The sequence below is a fragment of the Toxorhynchites rutilus genome, chromosome 3 (assembly GCF_029784135.1).
Source record: "Toxorhynchites rutilus septentrionalis strain SRP chromosome 3, ASM2978413v1, whole genome shotgun sequence".
Lineage (NCBI taxonomy): Eukaryota > Metazoa > Arthropoda > Insecta > Diptera > Culicidae > Toxorhynchites > Toxorhynchites rutilus.
In genome coordinates this window covers 330,272,066-330,291,389 of record NC_073746.1, presented here as the reverse complement: position 1 = coordinate 330,291,389, position 19,324 = coordinate 330,272,066, and the positions used below count along the sequence as shown (strand labels likewise).

General features: G+C 38.8%; 2 protein-coding genes across 11 annotated transcripts in view; one reads left to right on the top strand and one right to left on the bottom strand.

Moving 5' to 3' along the window:
• Nucleotides 1-15,598, top strand: part of LOC129775951 (gastrula zinc finger protein XlCGF26.1) — a 45,518-nt gene extending 29,920 nt beyond the window's left edge. For 9 of the 10 annotated variants that reach the window (XM_055781249.1, XM_055781247.1, XM_055781240.1 and 6 more), the window contains 3 exons: nucleotides 504-921; nucleotides 7,335-7,445; nucleotides 7,877-15,598. In XM_055781249.1, the coding sequence (XP_055637224.1) occupies nucleotides 504-921; nucleotides 7,335-7,445; nucleotides 7,877-8,071 (724 nt within the window). In that variant the 3' untranslated portion in view covers nucleotides 8,072-15,598. Of the gene's footprint in view, nucleotides 1-503; nucleotides 922-1,013; nucleotides 1,564-7,334; nucleotides 7,446-7,876 lie in introns of those variants that run through there. The other variant, XM_055781248.1, reaches the window with a different exon arrangement.
• Nucleotides 15,599-17,805: 2,207 nt separating this feature from the next.
• Nucleotides 17,806-18,992, bottom strand: LOC129775953 (protein Vhl). The gene is made up of 2 exons (XM_055781250.1): nucleotides 18,855-18,992; nucleotides 17,806-18,565 (listed from the first exon to the last, which is right to left on the bottom strand). The coding sequence occupies exon 2, from the start codon at nucleotides 18,528-18,530 to the stop codon at nucleotides 18,024-18,026; it is 507 nt and encodes a 168-aa protein (XP_055637225.1). The 5' UTR covers nucleotides 18,531-18,565; nucleotides 18,855-18,992; the 3' UTR covers nucleotides 17,806-18,023.
• Nucleotides 18,993-19,324: the final 332 nt, after the last annotated feature.

Here is a 19,324-nt window from a genome sequence, read left to right as displayed (position 1 = left end):
GAAACTATCATTATTGCTAATTATTTGAAAATTCGTTCACAGTAAAGTATATCGGTATCCCACAAGATGCGATAAATTTTTTTCGTTTGCATCTATTCGTTCGGATTTTTTTTTGTATTTCATCTTCCTTCAAAAATTTCCAGAGAAACAGTCTTTATGTGTAATTTTTTAAATAAAGAAGTTTTCCGTGATAATGCACAATTGATGTTCTAATGATGCATCGAGTGGCACTTTTCAATTTGATCTAAGTCACTTCCAAAATAATACACGATTGATAATCATTTCGAAAACAAACTTCCCTCAAAAATGTTTTTCCAAGTAATAATCCATATCTGAGTAAAGCTAAATCGAAGACTGGCTACAATCTCGATTTCGAACTAATCAAACATTTAATTTCTAAACACCACCCCCCCCCCCCCCCAAAATGGAAGGTTCATCCAACACAAGAGAAACCACTGAGTAACACCAAACTAATGCGCTTCATCCCCTCTCATCGACTCTAGGTTTCTAACGTGTCCGGTGCTGGGGTGCAACGAAGGATTCACCATGAAGAATCAACTGACGAAGCACATGCAGATGCGTCATCCAGCGATTGATCTCAAGAAGGGGCCGCTGTCCGCAGGAACTGCCGTGCGTCCACCGAAACACTGCTGCCATTACTTCAACTGCAACGAGTCTTTCGATAGCTCCGAAGGACTGAGTAATCATTTACGAGTGACGCATGGATTACCCATTGCAGCACCCGAGGATAAGAAACCCATGCCACAACAGATGATTGGCAATGGCGGAGGTGATATCCATATGACTCAGATACACACTCCACCGCCACTGTTGGGGGCCAGCTTCCAATCATACCAACAACAGATTACCGAAGCGCAACAGCATGCCGGCAGCACAGCGGAGAAGCAGAAAGCTTACAGTGTAAGTCGACAAATAGATTAAATTTAGAGTGAAGTTTACTAGTTCACACAAATATCAGAAAATGTGATCGAAAATCATTTCCCAAAATTCAGATTTTTAGCGTTACGCAATTTGTGCACCATACCAAACATGAGAAACATGCACAATCAATAGAAACATGTGAGCACTTGTTCGAAGGGAAGTAATGTTGGAAGACACTTAGAAGTTTTTGGATCAAGATTCGGGCAATCTCTGCATTTCTCAGAAATCATCGACGACCAAACCTGAAAACCACTATCTGTTAATGATGAAACTGCGTTATAAACTTTCAGTTGTCAATAACATAAGACATCAGCGCTCATCACGGCCACTAACCTACGGGGACGAAGAACTTGATTTTTTCGACCTTCCAGACAGGGGTCCCTCCTTAAGCTATACTGGGTAGAAGGTAATGAAAAGCCGATCCTTTTACAAAATTTAGATCTTCAACTGAATTCATCGGACCTGATTTTGTGAATTATCAACATCATGCTTGAAATCAGAGCTCAAATCCTGGGAAATATCGATAATTGAAGTCAACTGGATGGCTTTATCCACACCAAGTCAATCCTAATTATTCATCGCATCTTGTAACAAAATAACATGCAGCCCACTCAGCTTGAATAAGGCAAGTACCACTTTTAAAAAATTGGAAAACTGACAGATGATGATTGTCGTTTCTGTAATTTTGAAGCTGAAACATCGGAATATTTACTGTGTCAATGAAGTGTATTAATTCGGCGAAGATTGCGGATTCTTGGAAAGGGCATTCTTATGCTCAATGAGATGTGGTCTGCTGAACAAAAAAAGACATGGAACTTCATAGAGGAAGTCACACCAGTAATTATGCATTGGATGAACGTAGGATCAGAAGTTGATCGTTCGAGCAAGTCTTGATTACGATTAAATTTTCAAAAAAAATGAGCCCTTTTTTCGCTAGTCGTTCTGCAACTTTTCTCATACCTAAAACATCAATCAAAACACGACGAACGCTCTCATGAGAGATGTTCAATTCACGGGCCTGCTCTCTCAAATTTAATCAGTTTTTACATCATAGCCGCGGGCCGCAATGTTTTCTCTTTTATTTTATGATAAAATGTAAAATATACAAATTTAACCGGTTTTTTCTATGGCTCACTACAGCATTTAAATTAGAAACTATTCTGTGTTATAATATGATCACGGTTAAATTGGGTGTTCTTACAGTCCTTAAAAAAAATATTACAATATTTATTAATTTATTCCAATATAGAAAATGTTGAAATACAAACATACTCCAACGCCGTTTCGATTTTACTTAAACAACTTTTTTGAGCCAGTTGATAGAATGCTAAACGAAGCGAATTTTCCATATTATCGTCAGTTATTTTGCCATTGATTTCGATTTAACTCGTTTCAAAACGAAAAACTCAACTTCTCACAAATGTTTACACAAGTGGATCCAAATAAAGAGGCAGTAACAAGAGAATATTTTCTTTGTTCTGGAAATCGCGCTTCTGGAACAAACTTAGAGTAGAAATGCAAAAAACATGACTATCAAATTTGTTACGCAGTTCTGAATCACACTGAATTTAAATGAGTTGCATCTGCATTTTTAAGGGGCATGTTCATCAAGGAAACTGAATGGAATAGTAAAAGTTTCGACAAATCTTTCTTGTGCTTTGAAGTTTCCGAATTTGTGAGAAAAATCAGCCTTAATCGCCTGGGGTGCATCAACGTGTTTCCTAGTTGACGATCTTCTTCTGTAGAAGCCTTGAACCACTGTGACCATTAGTTTGATCCATTGTAGTTATAACCTAGTTGACGATACTTTGTAAATTCTCAGTGTCAGAAAATGGGCAAAATTAATTTTTCCCATTTGTTTTCTTTTTTTATTTGGTTGAGTTGTGAAGCGATTTACCTTGCAGGCCCAAGATGTCCGCTATACGGATATGGTCGAACGGTTTAAAGTGAAAAATGGAATGTCACCATACTGTGCCTCCACATCTTCAAGAAAAGCTTGGAACTCACTTTGATTCAATGCGTGTGATTTGATGTAGTTGACGGCATTCTTAAGCGGCCCATAGACGTTCAATATTATTGATCGAAAATATTGAATATTTTGATTTGTGCAATATAATTGAACGTCTAGGGGAAGAATTGCGGGCAATTTATTGGCAACACTGAAAAAATCGACTTTGTTTACAAAATTTATCGAAATCAGTCAACCAGTGTTGGTTTGTCATTTTTGAGTTTTTCGGGGTTAAAAAGTAAATAATTAAAAGCGACTCATATTCATCGTAAAAATGGTTCTTTTCACTCTCATGTAGTGATAGGAAAAAAAATGGTCACATTTCTACTTCATGTTTAAAAAAACAAACAAAAAATCCACGATTCAGACGTTGCAAAAGTTCCGCTTTGTTTCCTGGATTTTTATTCTTCAGATGGCTCTTGATTTCCCACCAAAGATACTCAATAGTGTTGAAGTCCGGTGATTTCGGAGGTGTTTTTAGTTGATTGGGACATTCTAGAGCAGGCATTCCAGCACCATGAAGTCAGTTTGCTTATGCTATTGAAAGTAGTAATCACGAGGTAGAGCCAATTTCTGCACGGGACACTGAAGGTTGCGTTTCAGGATGTTCAATGAAGCCATCTTGACCATCGCCGAATCGATAAACTCCATGGTTCCAGTTCCAAAAGCCGCCATCGTACCATACATCATCTGACTGCCGCGACCGTGTTTTACTGTGCGAACCAAATGCTGAGTCTGAAGCACCAATCCTGGTCTCTTTCACACTATCTGTCCTTCATCCGATCCAAGGAGATTGGTTTTCATCTCATCCGTATAAAGGACCTTGTTCCAGAACTCCTTAGGTCAGTTTACATATGCCTTAGCAAACTGTAGTCGTTTTTTCATATTCGCCTTTGAGATGAAAGACTTCTGACGGCCAATAAAACCTCTCAGATTGTTCCTGTATGCTGCTCTCCGGACAGTATCTGTGCTGACAGGTCTTCCAATGATGCCGGCTACTTCGGTAGTCAAGTTAGGAATGTTTGTTTTAGAGTTTCTTTCGAAATGTTCGCACAATTACTCGTTCATCATCAGAAGACAGGATACGTTTGTGTCTTCTATTCGGGAGGTTTTCCATAGTTCCTTCGTATTTCCACTTGTTTATGATTTTCTTTGCTATATAGTGGGTTCTTACGACTATACCTGCTATTTCCTGCAATGTCTTCCCACGACAATTCATATTTATAACAATATCGATTTCTTTTCTCTAACTTGCCAGTTTGATAAAAACTTTTTCAAACATCAATAAAAAAAAACAAAAACCAACACTGCCCAAGTAGTGGTTAAGTGTTGACACCAACCACTGACGAAAAAAGTACGCTAATTCGCAAAGATCTTACTTACAAGGCTAATTTGTTCGGAGAAATTTAAGTGAAAAACTGTGAAAAACATTGGTTTCAAATTCCGATGAAACTTTTTCAAGCTGTTCAGTGGAAGAAATTCTTTCCACTAATATCAAAATCTTGTGCTGAAATTAGGAATGACAACTATCCCAATTTGTTTTTCTTGGATCTCTGAATTTTTCAATTCAAAGATCACCAGAATTATAATTAAACATTATATGTTGATGATTAGGTCTAGATTTTTCATTGGACACATGCCAGTTCTTGATCATATACTATCAGATAGCAGAGTGTTAGATTAAGAACTTATTGTCCAAAAGAGCTAACAAATGTAGGATAATTTCCTTGGCTACAAATGTTAATATTATTTGACATAAAATATTCAAGCAAACATTCACCTATAACATTGATGTCACTACTACTACAGACCGTATGGTGGGCATTAGCGTCGTATCTTATGATAAACTGTATGTTCTTCAGTTTGCATTGTTGAACCATCGCGGTAACCTCAAATGGAGAAACTTCAACGTTGTCTCCTGGGAAATAAGACGAAGCGACAATGTTAACGGGTGGTTAGAACCTACAATTGCATTGCAACGATGTTTCTATCGATGAATTCTGTGATGGGTATATACCTAACGTTATCCCGTATAAGTATTGCTGCTTTAAGTGCAGTTGGTGTGCTATTGTAAAGAAGCTTACATTTTTGTGTAGACATTCGTCGAATTCTACAATTATTGGCCCAAGGCTCTTGGATAAGAGCCACACCGAGATATTCGTGGGTAAACTTTCTACATAGAACAATGGTTGCTCCGTTGCCGTGATGAAGGTTCACCTGAATTAGCTTTATTTTATACTGCATTTTGTTGGTTACCATTCTTCAGAGGCATGAGATTATCCCTCTGATTCGAGTGGTTTCCAATTTTGTGTGTGCTAGTCTCGTTCCGAGCATTCGTAGCTAAGGCATTAAAGCTTGTAGAACAACAAGTGTTGCGATGGAAAATGAGCAACACTGAGATTTTGCTAGCTGATGCTTTACAGCTTCAAAGCTATAATTATATTTCTTTTAGTTTTGTACATTTATTATAATTTTATTACTACTCACATTTCAGCGTAGTTCTGTAACAATTAATTTTAATTCAGATCAATATTCAGTTTTAATATTTATACTGATTGATGCGCTGTGAAAATTTTCCTTCTGCATGCGATGGCTTCCTAGAGTGAAGAAAAACGGTCTGTAGGATTACGTCTTTCGGGAACATATTGGGGTACAAATTAAAAATCGAAAATCGAGCTCATCGTGAAAATTGTCCAATTTCAAACGCTTATTGCTCAGTCATTTCATGATGGATTGATGAAATTTTTGCGTCAATCGATTCCGGCACTCCATAACAATTTTTTATATTGAATAATATAATATATATCATTAAACTAACTATCAAACAATTGAAAAATCTCAACCCCTATCCTAACGGAAATACCCACTTCTGATTGGTCGAAATTGACGACACATGCGGCGGTTCCCTAACAGAGACATCAAAACCTAGCTGCCTGGGGGAAATCAGCATTGCAAATACATGAAAGTAGGGGGAGTTTTTGCTCCCGCCGAAATGTGTTCTCTAACAGAGACATCAAAACCAAACTGCCTGATGGAAATCGGCATTTCAAATACATGAAAGTCGGGGGCATTTTTATATTGCAAGTAAGGAGAGTGATACGATTAATAAAATAAATTTTAAATTTGGAACTATTATGTTGGTTGCTTCGTGAAATTCCATATCAATGTCCGATCGTGCATTGTGAAAAATTTAGCACAAGTGTAAGTGTAAAATTGTATACGATAGCCATTGTGTTAACCCTTCCCCGCACTACATCGAGTCTCACTCGTTGTGTACTTGTATGACATAGGGCACTAGAACAAAGCAGAGTAGTGAAATCAATTGATTTGTGACGTATTGAATAATACGGGAAGGGGTTAAAAATGACTTGATATATGAAACGATTTATCGTTTGGTTTAAACTGTCTGTTATGTTGTGTTCATTTTCACCCAAGGAAAGTTTAACGGCGAGAAAAATTGGAAAAGAGAAGAAATAGTGATTTCCCATATGCTCTATATATAGTATTAGGTGTTGTTAGTCCAATTAAAATTCGCATTGGGTTGAATAAACAATTCCCATTTCAAATATATTTTCGCTATATTAAAGTAACATGTTTTTACTGATGAGAAAAATTGATAATTGTGTTCGGTATTAATAATTATCTTATATTACATTGGTGAATTTTTTTTCTTTATTTCATCCATACATATCACAAGAGGCATCTCGTCTAGGATCACAGAGGGCGGTTCTCATCATATCTCGTTCCACTTCAGTATCCTTTATCTGATACGCACCATCCAACAACTGTTTATCATCCTTCTGTCATCACCCGTTCAACACTGGTGAAATGAACAAACACTACCCAACAACCAAACAAAACGGCCCTTTTCAGGTCCACCAAATCATTATCAAAGAGTTTAACGATGTAATTCTTCAAACATATCCAAAATCAACAGATAACCTAACGAAATCCTACGTTAATTATGCGGTCATGTCTTGGACACAACAACTCATGTGACTTTTTCAGTTGGCTACAGTCGAGGGAGTGTCCGATCGCACAATATTTTCATGACGACAGGGTGTTGTCGCAACAACAAGCAACATTTGCAGGTCTATTGAAACTTATTGAAGGACTTGAATTCTCCTCCCCGGCACAAAAGGTATTGATCTTGTTTGATTCTGAGTTCTGTACATCGATGACACTTTTGGCATTCTCCACGCATCAGTGTTGAGGATATTGCTTTGGCCTCCGATAAGCGCTTCAATGGTATTGAAACCATATTATGCAGTTTGGTATTATTGCATATTATTTGATAATATCCGTATTCTATAGCCTTAGTGATTATTTGTTTTTTTTTATTTCCATAACTCTAATCAATTTGTATTTTCTGACTTATTCATAGGTTTCTGATCTACTAAACATCAGTGAGGAAATGCAACAACACCACCACCAACAACAGCAGCAGCGTGTTGGACAACAAAATGGGAAACCCGATCTCGAGCAAATTTTAGAAGTAAAAAAATCTAAATGAATATTTACAATAACTTCGAAACACGATTATGAGTGTGTGAAGTTTATCGACGATGGCTTTTACTTATAGTTTATTTTTCCTTCCATTATTTTAAGTCATTTCTACGGTCAAAATTATCATTTACATACCTGTGTAGCATGCAATGTTTTATCACTATTAGTGCTGCTTCTAACCAGATTCAAAATTTTATTTACATGCATTTTAGTTTATTTACCACAATAGTGAATAACAACAATAAACGCTTTATAAAAGTAACCAACTTTGGCTTATTTTTTTCTAACAATTTTTGTTTTGTTTCCTTCAAGGGATTTTTTTGTATATCATTTGCAAAAGACAATTCATTATTTGTGGTGTTCACGAGAAATGTTCAAATTGTCGCGCAACCAATTCTAAAGTTTAATTTCCTTTTCTAGGACAGGGTCAACAATCTAAGTCGGATTAAAACCGAGCTTCAGGCCAACATGCAGATACAGAACCTGTTCGGGCTGTCCAGCCCGATGGGACTTAACCCATTTGCGTCCCCCACGAAGCTTGTGTGCAGCTTCTGTTACAACGTGTACAAGACGCCGCAGACGCTGTCGAGACACATCGAAAAGTTTCACAGCTAAAATGTGACACGTGAAATATTTCGCCGCAGCGATTGCAACGCTTGAGGAAGCATTATGAAGAGAATGAGGAGAGGTGGATATTTCGGTTCAGATGACCGTTACACCCACTCGCAGTACGTGGTTTGGTACTATTGGAAAAGGGTCATGGGGAGAAGAAACAATCGTTTTGATAGCATCGGACAAATAAGTATGACCGTTCTAAATTCGTATGCCAAGGAACCGAGGATACAGTTTTCTAATTCGTTGATCCTTGCATAAGAAGGATTGAAGACACAATCTGTAGGTCAGTGGCCCTTAATGTGCTTAGGAACATATCGGATGGTGGTGATCTGGAGTTAACGACATAATTAGCAGTTCCTAAAGAACTCTCAAAAACCTGATACAGTATGGCGTATAAGGGATAATTCAATACGTCTTATCAAAAATGTGACTTAAGTGAAGGAAAAGGATTGAGTTATTTAAATTACATCAGACGTTAGTTCTCAGAACTTCCGAAAGCTGATATATGTTTGTAATTTATAAGAGAATTTCATTTGAAAATAGAGTAGTACAAGAGCTTTTATTCTAGACCAGAGCTATCGGCTCTGATAACAGGTCTTTTCTGCAACATGATTGGTTTCAAATTCTAAAAAAAAAGCATCCCAGTAAATTAAATGTGTTTGATCCATGTTAGCTAAAAAAAGTGGATATGTTGGCTCCTGTTAGTTCAATAGAGGTTCAATTTGAACGTTATCTACGTGACGAAAATGCTTTTCGTTTCTCATTCAGTGATAAAAATATGGGTGAGGCGCAAGATTCGTGCAGGGAACAAGATTCTGAAAACGAAACCATTTTTCGGCTAATCATAACTCGCCGAAAAATAAAAATCGGCATTGCGTCTCCCGCGAAAATCGAAGTGAGCGTTTAACATTCTCTCACCTCCCATAATCTCAACGATTTTTTCCTGTTGGTGAAAATGGGTGTTTTTTCTCTTAAGTAGGCATTTCGATCTCTGTTTTGTATACACCAAGCGTTTATGAAAACATCCAGTTGATTACACATTTATTTTTCTTATTTGCGCTGGTTTTGTAGACTATGATGTGGAAACCCACAGCTATAGTAAGTTTACCAATATGACAAAAACATCTGTTGTCACATTAACAGGGAACATGTACTTAGAAATACACCCAATCTGTGTACAGTTCAGTAGAAAAATGGAATACATACTTTTATCAAACTCTAAAACTATGAAACCCAGGCTGTATTTAGAAAATTCAAAACTCATAATTACTTATCAAATTAAGGAATGAGATCGAGAACGCAAGATGGATCCAGTACTCTGCTACAAGATTCTCTTATGGTCATCAGAGTACACTCTTCACTCTTGTACCCTGCTAGTGTCCGAAATGAAAGATTGAATGTAACCGACTGAATAGTTGTGTCCCACGATAATGTGAAATCAGCCCACGGTTCGACAGACAGTTCATCACCCCTAATTTGATCTCATCGAGTACGATGAGGAAGAATAGCATCCTTGCCTAGCACCCGCGACATCCCGGATTCAATTGAGAAGACATGGTAAAGTGCACCCGTGTCCGAGTGGTTAGCGTTCGGGTTGGATTCCTGGTCGGGGGAATTTTTCGTCAAAGAAATTTCCTCCGACTTGCACTGTGGTCACGCTTATTCTAGAGCTTGCCCCTCGGAATACATTCAAGGCGTGTTATTTGGCTTATGAAATCTCAACTAAGTGTTAATAAATGATGCTAATTGAGACGGCAAAAGTTCCACAGGGAACGTTAACGCCATTCTGGGGAGCTCGTAGGAATCTTCGAAAGGCACCTCATTTGCCATATTGACTGGCGAGTGAGATTTTTACACATTAACCCCACCCCCTATGAAAGCACGCCCCCCCCCCCAAACCCCCCGTTCTGTATAACGGTATTCGAAGAAGCTAACGTTCGTGGGTTACTTGACGGACCATAGCGCGTACCGTTTCTTGGATCGGTCAACACGAACGGTTATCATCACTCTAGATGCCAATTTCGTTGAGGAGTAGCACCTCGCGGAGAGAAACCTGGAGAAGTAATTGGGCAGCCAAGATGAGGACGATGTCGTTTTTGCGACGGTGACCAGGCAGGCCATTTTCTGGGCATTGCGTCAGGAACGTCAGTGACTGGACCGAAGCGAAGAGAGTGCTGAAATATCTCTTTCACACTCGAATTTGCCAGCTAAAGTTTGGAACAACAGATAGAGGCCAGGAAGCTTACTGTGGCGCTCACTGAGCTGGAGATACTCGGAATCGCAAATCAACTTCAGGATCCTTGATTTTTCTCGCAACTTGGTGGAGATGCTCTCACAAAAGCGCTGGACGGCACTGACATCCATCTTCCGGATGCAATTCTGGATCCTCGTGTTTAGCTGCTTAGTGTCCGTGGCCCGCCAATTATTTTTGTTCTGAGGGAGCCGGAAAAATCCTCGATCGGACGGCACTGGGACCAAGGATGCAAAATTTCGAAAGAACATGTTGAAATCGAAAAGCAATTTTGATCAGTGCAAAATATCTCCACCGACACTCTTCACTTCTTTCTATCGCGGTGCCGCTGTGCCTATGACTGCTGGCTCACCATCTCGTTTGTTTTGATATAGTTTTCGTTCCATCAACAGAAATATCAGTTCATTCTCGATATCAGTGAATGCTCAAGCCGAAAATATCACCTTTCATTGCGTCCTGGTGAAATTTTCGTTGGTCATACACCCATAAACTCAGCACTCAAATGTACCGTTGCCCATCGATGTGTGTGCAATAAGCGGCACAAAAAGACGGGTGGGTAATGTCGGGGACATAACCGGAGTGACGTAGGACTATACAAAGGGGACAGCTTTTGTTAAATATATATTTTAAATATATTGTTTTATTTTCTTCTCCTACGTGAATACCTACCTATCTACCTTAAAAATGGATTAGTTTACTGTTTACTCTTCATGAATATGTTGATGGTTCTGAAAAGAACCTTTGGTGTTGTGTTTTTGTTATCACTCGATATTCCCATCTTGTTCGGTTAAACCTTCCTGTTTAGCTATTGCGTTTGCCACTCGCCACAGCTTTCACAGTTGGAAAATTTCTTCCCATCCAGCTTGTGACATGTTGTTCAGTAAATTACATTTAATGCGACGTGCCGGAAAAAAACTTTGCCACTCACTGAAACTAATTGTTGCCTTGATGAGCGCCGAACCGAAGCTGCTCTGTTCTTGATGCGGGTTTTCTGATTGTCGTGAGCAGCTTTGCAAGCCAACTCGAGCACTCCGACGGCCGAAACTCTATAATCGCTGTTAGGTATACTGGTGCTCCGGCACCAATCCGTTCGGCTTAGTTACCCTTGCGGAGCAATCAGTGAATGCGACCAACATGGAACTGGAGACTTGCACGGTTCGAGTGAGGCTTTGCCTTTCCCTTAACTTGTCCTCCTTTGTTACGTCCACGATGCCGATGCCGTACAACCACACGGGTTTACGGTTTGAAAGAAAATAAGATTTTTTTTTGGGGTCCACGTGTTTTATACTCTAGCGGTACACACTCACAGGATAGAGACAAATCGGCAGACTCAGCCAGAGGGGCGAGTCCAACGAGACGAACGAATGAGCGTTAAAAGGGAGCGATGGCAAAAAAATACATTCATTACGATTTGTTCGCTCGTTGGATTCACATGCAGGCTAAAAAGGGTCCTTTTCAGGATCACAAAATTATCTTCAATCTAAAGAGTTTATTGTTTTGTTATCACTCGATATCCCCATCTTGTTCGGCTAAACCTTTCTGTTTAGCGATTGCATTTGCCACTCGCCACAGCTTTCACAGTTGGAAAATTTCTTCCCATCCAGCTTGTGACATATTTTACAGTAAATTACATTCAATGGCACGTCGCATTACCACCACTCAGTATCGGATTGGAGGTAATTTTAACCTGTAATTGAACATTTGCGATGACAGCGGTACAGTGTCGACTTTCAATGTGGGGTCATAATTTGGACCCCGAACTCTATGTTTACAAAAATGTCCAACTAAATATGTCGCATTACATGTCCGTCCAATTAGCTAAATGTCGAGATAAGTGTAAATTACTGTACTTTAAATCTAGAAGCAATTTAAGAATTGGTGAAAATCAATAAGCTCAGAACAACTGCCAAATTCACATACTCATCATATCCTGGCAAACAAATTATGAAAAAATCAATTTGTGTTTTATTATTATTTTGGATATTGTTTTAGAAAGCATTGAACTGTATTTCCTAAACTCTTTTTTGGAAGGTTTAATGGCCCTGAAAAGCGCCTTGTTTTATGGAATGGTTCCAATTTAGAAAACTTAGTACTCGTGGTTTTGAAAAAAACCATTTCGAACGCCCTCGATGCCGCCTTGTTCTGGATTTGCCACCAAAGCAGTGTGTATAAAGAACAAACTTTTTTCTTCTGCCACCTGATGCCGTTTTGCGATTGCGTTTGCCACTCGCCACTCGCTGCAACTGCCTGTTGTCTTGATGTCCACCGAACCGAATGTGTTCTGTTCCGAATGCGGGTTTTCTTATCGTCGCGAGCAGCTTTACCAGCTAACTCGATCACTTCGGCGGCCGAAACTATATAACGCCGGCTAGGTGGACTGATGCACTGGTACTAACGCGCTCGGCCTAGCTACCCTTGCGGGGAACTCCAGATCAACACGGTTCGAGCGGGATTTTGCCTTTCCCTTCACTTTTCCTCCTTTACCATGTCCAGACATGGCTGCTTGGGTTGATTTGTTGATGTGTTGTGATGCGAACCGATGTGGTGTACGGTTTGAATGAGAATGATCGTTACGGCAGCGGAGCGGGGATTTTTAAGTTGACTGGCTGGCTCGAGAATTACGCATGTGTGAGACTGCGACCAATGTTTCGTTCATTTTTTTCTTTTTCCTTTCCAATCGTGGTTCATTCTATTTCGCTGCTGCTCTGGTTGCCCGTTTTGGTCGGTTCGATTTGAGGAGCACAAAATGGACCAATCAAAAATAGGCACATAGTGCATTTTGACAATGCTTGATATTTCACAATTATTCAATTATTTATCTCAAGAAAAATGAAATGTTATTCGTTATGATAGATGCGTAGATATATTTCCTATCAATTGATGCAAAAACCTTTGCGATCTATTGAGAAATGCTCGAGTTATAAGCGTTCCAAATCTTGCATTTTTTCCTACTTGTTCAGTGCCTAGATTTCCATTTCACCCCCTATATCTTCCGGTTAGACGTAGTCCTACGTCAAAATGGGACCGGGGCTAGAAACATACCAGGAAAACATACACACGAACACGCGTTTAAACGTCTGACGCGGTGTCAGTGAGATGATATTTCCTTGTATGGAATTTTGTTCCTTTCCACTGTCAGCTGATCGAAGATGCGTATGAAAATTTCGGGCGTAAATTCTCAGTGAGACAGTGGAACGAATGAGTGTGGGGAATAATGCAAAAACCAAATGTTCCACGTGACGGAGTGTCGGTTGCATGTAATTAAGCTTGGTTCATTTGTCATGAACTGCAGGGGCACTGGTGGTTGATTTTGATGTTGTCTCAATATCTTGCGCTGTCAGTAAAGTGAGTGTGAGATTTTGCAACTCTGACTGGGACAAGTTGGTCGGGTTCCGTTTCTTGGGTATGTACGGTATGTGTTTTTTCTCGAGGTACGCCAACGTTTTCTTGGCGTTATGGCGTCTTGTCCGGCCAGAAGGATGGCATCCACCATGGATCTAGATACGGAAACTCGGACTGCATCTTCGAGAGTTCGTGTTCCCAGTCTGTGCACTTCCTCAATCTGTTGAAAATGATTTTCTTTGACAATTTTTCGGTGATATCCAGGAGACAAATGGGCCTACACGAAGAGGGTTCTCCTGACGGTTTATCTGGTTTTGGTTGCAGTACCCTTTCCACCCCTTTGAAATATCTGAGAAGCGACGTTCATTTGAAAATCATTTAAAAATTTCGCTTGTACAGCGGTTTTGAGGACTACACTGAGGATTCTGTCGCGGCCAGGTCTTTTAGTTCTTTAGCTACCGCCATCAGCTCTTCTGTGGATACTCTCTCGAAGTTCTTCATTATCACTATAAAGTCTGGCTGGCCAGCTTACCGGATCATGCGGCTCATTTAGCAAAGTCATTTTTCGGGCGATCCATGTCATCATAGCCCCAAGAGCTCGCATCGGCATCGTGGCAAATCTCTCTAATCCTTAGTGCTCCGCGCGTTCTTGTACTACAGCCTATCATTTCCGGTACGTTTCCGTAGCGTGACGAGTAAGGAGTCTTATTTTATGTGAGAAGAATTATACGTACTTGTAAATGTTTTTGATTTTATTTCTTTTATTCACATGCACTTTCTTCTTGTGAACGATTGACAGCACAGACTGAGCGCGTTTTAACTACAGACAAGAATTACAGACACTGGTGGTTCCTCTCGGAGTGCTTCAAGGAAGAGATGTTGAATTTCTTCGACTTCCACCTTCGAGCTTTTATTCTCATACCTCTTCCTTTTGGTGAGTTCTGACAGTGGACGTTATAGCGTTGCTTGTTGATCGTTTGTGATCAATTTTAGGAAACATGAACCCTTCATATGCATTGGATACAACTTCCTGGATGGGGTATCCTCCCAATGGTTTAATTGAGCTTCATCGTTTATTTCGGCTTTATCGTTTATTTCTGTTACCTGGGGGTACTTTATACTGCTCTGCTATGATCAGTGCCCTTTTCATATTGATTAATGAACAGCTTGAGCACAGAAAATTGCTATTTCGAATGAACAGAGCCGACGGTGAAAATTGTTTGTTTTGCAACACTCAATGCGAAACACTAGAGCATAAACTCAGCGATTGCAAAAGGGTGAAGCCAGCATGGAGACTACTGCAACTGAAGTTAATTGTGCTGTTCAATGGATGGCGCAGTCTGTCGATAGACGAACTATTGAGACCTCAATTGAGAAGTATAGGAAAAACTAAAAAGGCAAAAATTCTTAAAATATTCGTAAAATATGTGAACTTTATAATGAGAAGCAATAACTTTGTTGACACAGTTTCATTGGATTTTGAATTAGAAAACTAAATGTAAATATTTATTTCATAACTAGCTAACTAACATAACTAACTTCGTCCCGCCCATTTACTTGATTAATTCTCGAGTAATGCAGAAATTTGTGTTTTATTTGTATGGCAGCCACCCCTAAGAGAGGGGGGAGGGGTATCTAACCACCATAGAAACATTCATTGCACCCTAAAGTTTCCATATGCCTAATTTGGTTTAATTTGCTTGATTAATTCTCGGGTAATGCAATAATTTGTGTTTCCTTTCTACGGCAGCCCCCTCTAAGAGAGGGGGAAGGAGTATCTTACACCATAGAAACATTTATTGCATCCTAAAACCTCCACATGCCAAATTTGGTTTCATTTGCTTGATTAATTCTCGAGTAATGCAGAAATTTGTGTTTCATTTGTATGGCAGCCCCCCCCCCCCCCTTTGAGTGGGGGAAGGACTGTCTAACCATCATAGAAACATTTATTGCACCCTAAAACTTTCACATGCCAACTTTGGTTTCGTTTGATTGATTAATTTCCGAGTAATGCAAAAAATTGTGTTTCATTTGTATGGCAGCCCCCTCTAAGAGAGGGGGAAGGAGTATCTTATCACCATAGAAACATTTATTGCATCCTAAAACCTCCACATGCCAAATTTGGTTTCATTTGCTTGATTAATTCTCGAGTAATGCAGAAATTTGTGTTTCATTTGTATGGCAGCCCCCCCTTTGAGTGGGGGAAGGACTGTCTAACCATCATAGAAACATTTATTGCACCCTAAAACTTTCACATGCCAACTTTGGTTTCGTTTGCTTGGTTAATTTCCGAGTAATGCAGAAATTTGTGTTTCATTTGTATGGCAGCCCCCCCTTAGAGAGGGGGGAGGGGTCTCAAAATATCACGAAAACCTTCCCCGGCCCCAAAAACCCCTACATACCAATTTTCATGTCGATCGGTTCAGTAGTTTCCGAGTCTATAGGAATCAGACAGACAGACAGACATCACTCCATTTTTATATATATAGATAGATAGATAGATAGATAACTTTTTACTTTGGAATATTAAACAAATTTCACATGTAAAAAAAAAATCATTACGTTGTATTTGGTTTCTGATGCAGATTGCCATAGTAATTGTCTACTATCGCACAAAGTCAGATCCGTCTTCTTCTTGCCTTGCACCCAGTCGGTCACCTCGTCGGAACCTCGGGGCTCCTTATAGTACCACATACTTGATGTAACAGTTGTGCAGATAGCGCGGGTAGCTCCGAGCAACTTTTCTAATCTATGATCAACTACGAGAGCTTTGTTTCATCTCATTCAACTGTTTGAATCGATTACAGTTATTGTTCATTTTGTACTGTAAATAGTGTTTGATATTATATCACAAATAAATTCCATGGGCCTGATCACGAACGTCTGAAATTATTTTATCACATGAAAAAAAAACAATGTTTTCCATTCACATTGAACACTTATTTGATACGGATAGTTATTTGAAGTGTCCATTCGCCCTGAAACCCCATTATTATCTTTGACGCTTCACTAACTCGAACAGTTCAAGTAAGTTCAATGACATACCGTTCATTTAGTTTTCAGCGTGAAGTGTATACGGAAATAAGGCCCATTATTTAATTGGCCTGTGCTTTAATGTTGAATATATGGCAGAAGTGTGCAGATTATATATCTTACTACGTCCGATGTGATATCAATAACACTGTTCCGAGTAAGAAGAAAAGCTTACCACATTTCTGATAAGAACGAAAATTCCGCGTAATTTTGATCAATGATATTTCATTATATTCAGTTCAATAACTCACTAGAGAAAGACTATGAAATTTAAAAGCAGAACTGACAGATGAAATGCCATGCATGCTTGGATCCCTCGGTTATGATGAATTTGTGGATATTTATTTCGAAAGGTTTTGCTACGGTTTTGATATTTGATGTCGGAAAAATAATCCATATTTAATTTATGCAAATTAAATATGGATTATTATTGTGTAACTCCAGTTTCACAATACGCTCTTGCAGTTCTGACAGGGCTCTTCGAACCACAGACAATCATACTTATTTCTCAAGCATCTAGTCATTATAACCATATCCGTTGGCATCAATTTTGAAATCTGAAAATAATCGCGTCAGAGAATTTTTAAATTTTAACAAATTAAAAAAACCTATTGTAATCAACGATTTAATAGCACCAAACTTTCCAACATTATCTTCCAAACTTGACCGTTGCAATCGTTCGTTGTATTTAAGCAAAAGTACAAAACACCCCCGCGGAGATAGCATTCCATCAATCCAAAATCGCGCAGCATTTGGAATGATATCTTTGCGAGCCCCACATCGAGTAAGGATTGATTCAAGGATTGCAATAACGTTAGTCGTCTATTCGTGCGCACCATCGGGTGCGTTCGTAGTGAATGAATGAACGATCTTGTGTTAGGAAGATTGAATCGCAAAAAAAAAAGTAGCAAGAAACATGTGCATATAGGTATTGATTGTTTTTAGGTATTTACTTGATGGTAAATTGATGTAGTTTGAGAGATCAATTAGTACGATAAGTGTAGACTAAGCGGAGCGGGTTCATCACTCAGCTAAACACCCAGAGCCGTGGAAGTAATAGTTACGGTGAAATCAAAAGAAAGAAAACTTTCCAGTAAAATGTTTCGGATGATCGAGGAATATTTTTGTATTTTGAAACTATGTTATTCTATTAAGGAATATATTGCGAATCTAAAAAAAATAAAGACAATGTCTAGTCTAAAACGAAACTGTAAAGATTTTTCATTCTTTCCGAGCGAAATTCAGACTTTCACGATAACGAACGGAAAATTAAATGCAAATGTATTCGCTCAATAAAACCTACGTTTGTGTAAATATCACCTTTACCTATTTCGTTAACTTGGTATTTGCTAAAAAGAGATTATAACATGCTCTTAGATCCTCGAGTAGAACCTTCGGGAGTTCAAGCTGAACGAAACTTTCTTTGTCCCTAAGCGATGCGATTATTTTCCAGGCACAGATATCCCTCAAACTTCTCAGCGGGAAATGTATTTGAACGTTGGTGCGTCCCAACTTGCCGCTGGCGTCGATATTATTGTACCACGGGACAGGATAATATACCGGCTCGTGGTTAACCATCATTCTTTCGCCGGTCATCTTGTCGATGAAAACCCAGGGATGGGTGACGTACGTATTAACCGCTACCTGAGCGGTTGGTTCGAGAGCCGAATAGTGGATAAATTTGGAGGAATAATTTACCCAGTAAATATCAACTGACCGTTGTGTAAAATTTCTGAATAGTACAAACGAACGTATTTCTGCATGTACAGATCTCAGATCTGGATCATCTTCCATTGTCGATGATATAGAAATCGTCCAGATACTTCTAGTCATGAGCCGTGGCTATTAACATTTTTATGCTGAACAACCTGTGGGAAAAAAAGAAATGGTTTATTGAAAAAGTCTTAAGGCGAAATACGGGACTATGACAATTGAAATGACAAGAGGCAAATGAATGGTAATCATAAAAACTTAGTTATCATTTGACCCTATGCCCTGCAAGATTATATATTCAAAGAAAGTGTTTTGAAAGATTAAGTAGTGGAATTTTAAGTAATTAGCTCCAGGCTTCCTTGCACCACTTTTCAAAACAAGAAACAAATCGTATCTCCATCGCCATCGACTATAACCAAACACCATTAAATACAATAGCATTACCTTGCAGTTCACGACATTTTAAACTCCTTTAGTTTACGTTTTATTTGATTTTTGTAACTTTCATGACGTATGAAAACAAACTATTTCTATACAATTTGCGATACAAAATAAAGAACCAAAACAGATACATACCTAATGACTCAAATGTCAAAATATGTTGTCTTCAGAATGTAGCGCAACATTTCGTGCATTTGTTGCATGATTTCTGTGAAATATTTCACTAAGTGATCGAACGGAAGACTGTATCGCTATTACGATGACACGCAGAGAAATTGCAAGATACAACTAGACATGTAATAATAAAAATAAATTTATCGTTTATTCGATTATCGATTAATCGTGGGTCCATTTTTAAATATTCGATTCATTCGAATGAATGTCTTTCAGTATTCGATTAATCGAGCGAATATTTGTTTCTTGTAACCAACATGAACAGACATTTATAATAAAAAAGATTATGATGTCATAAG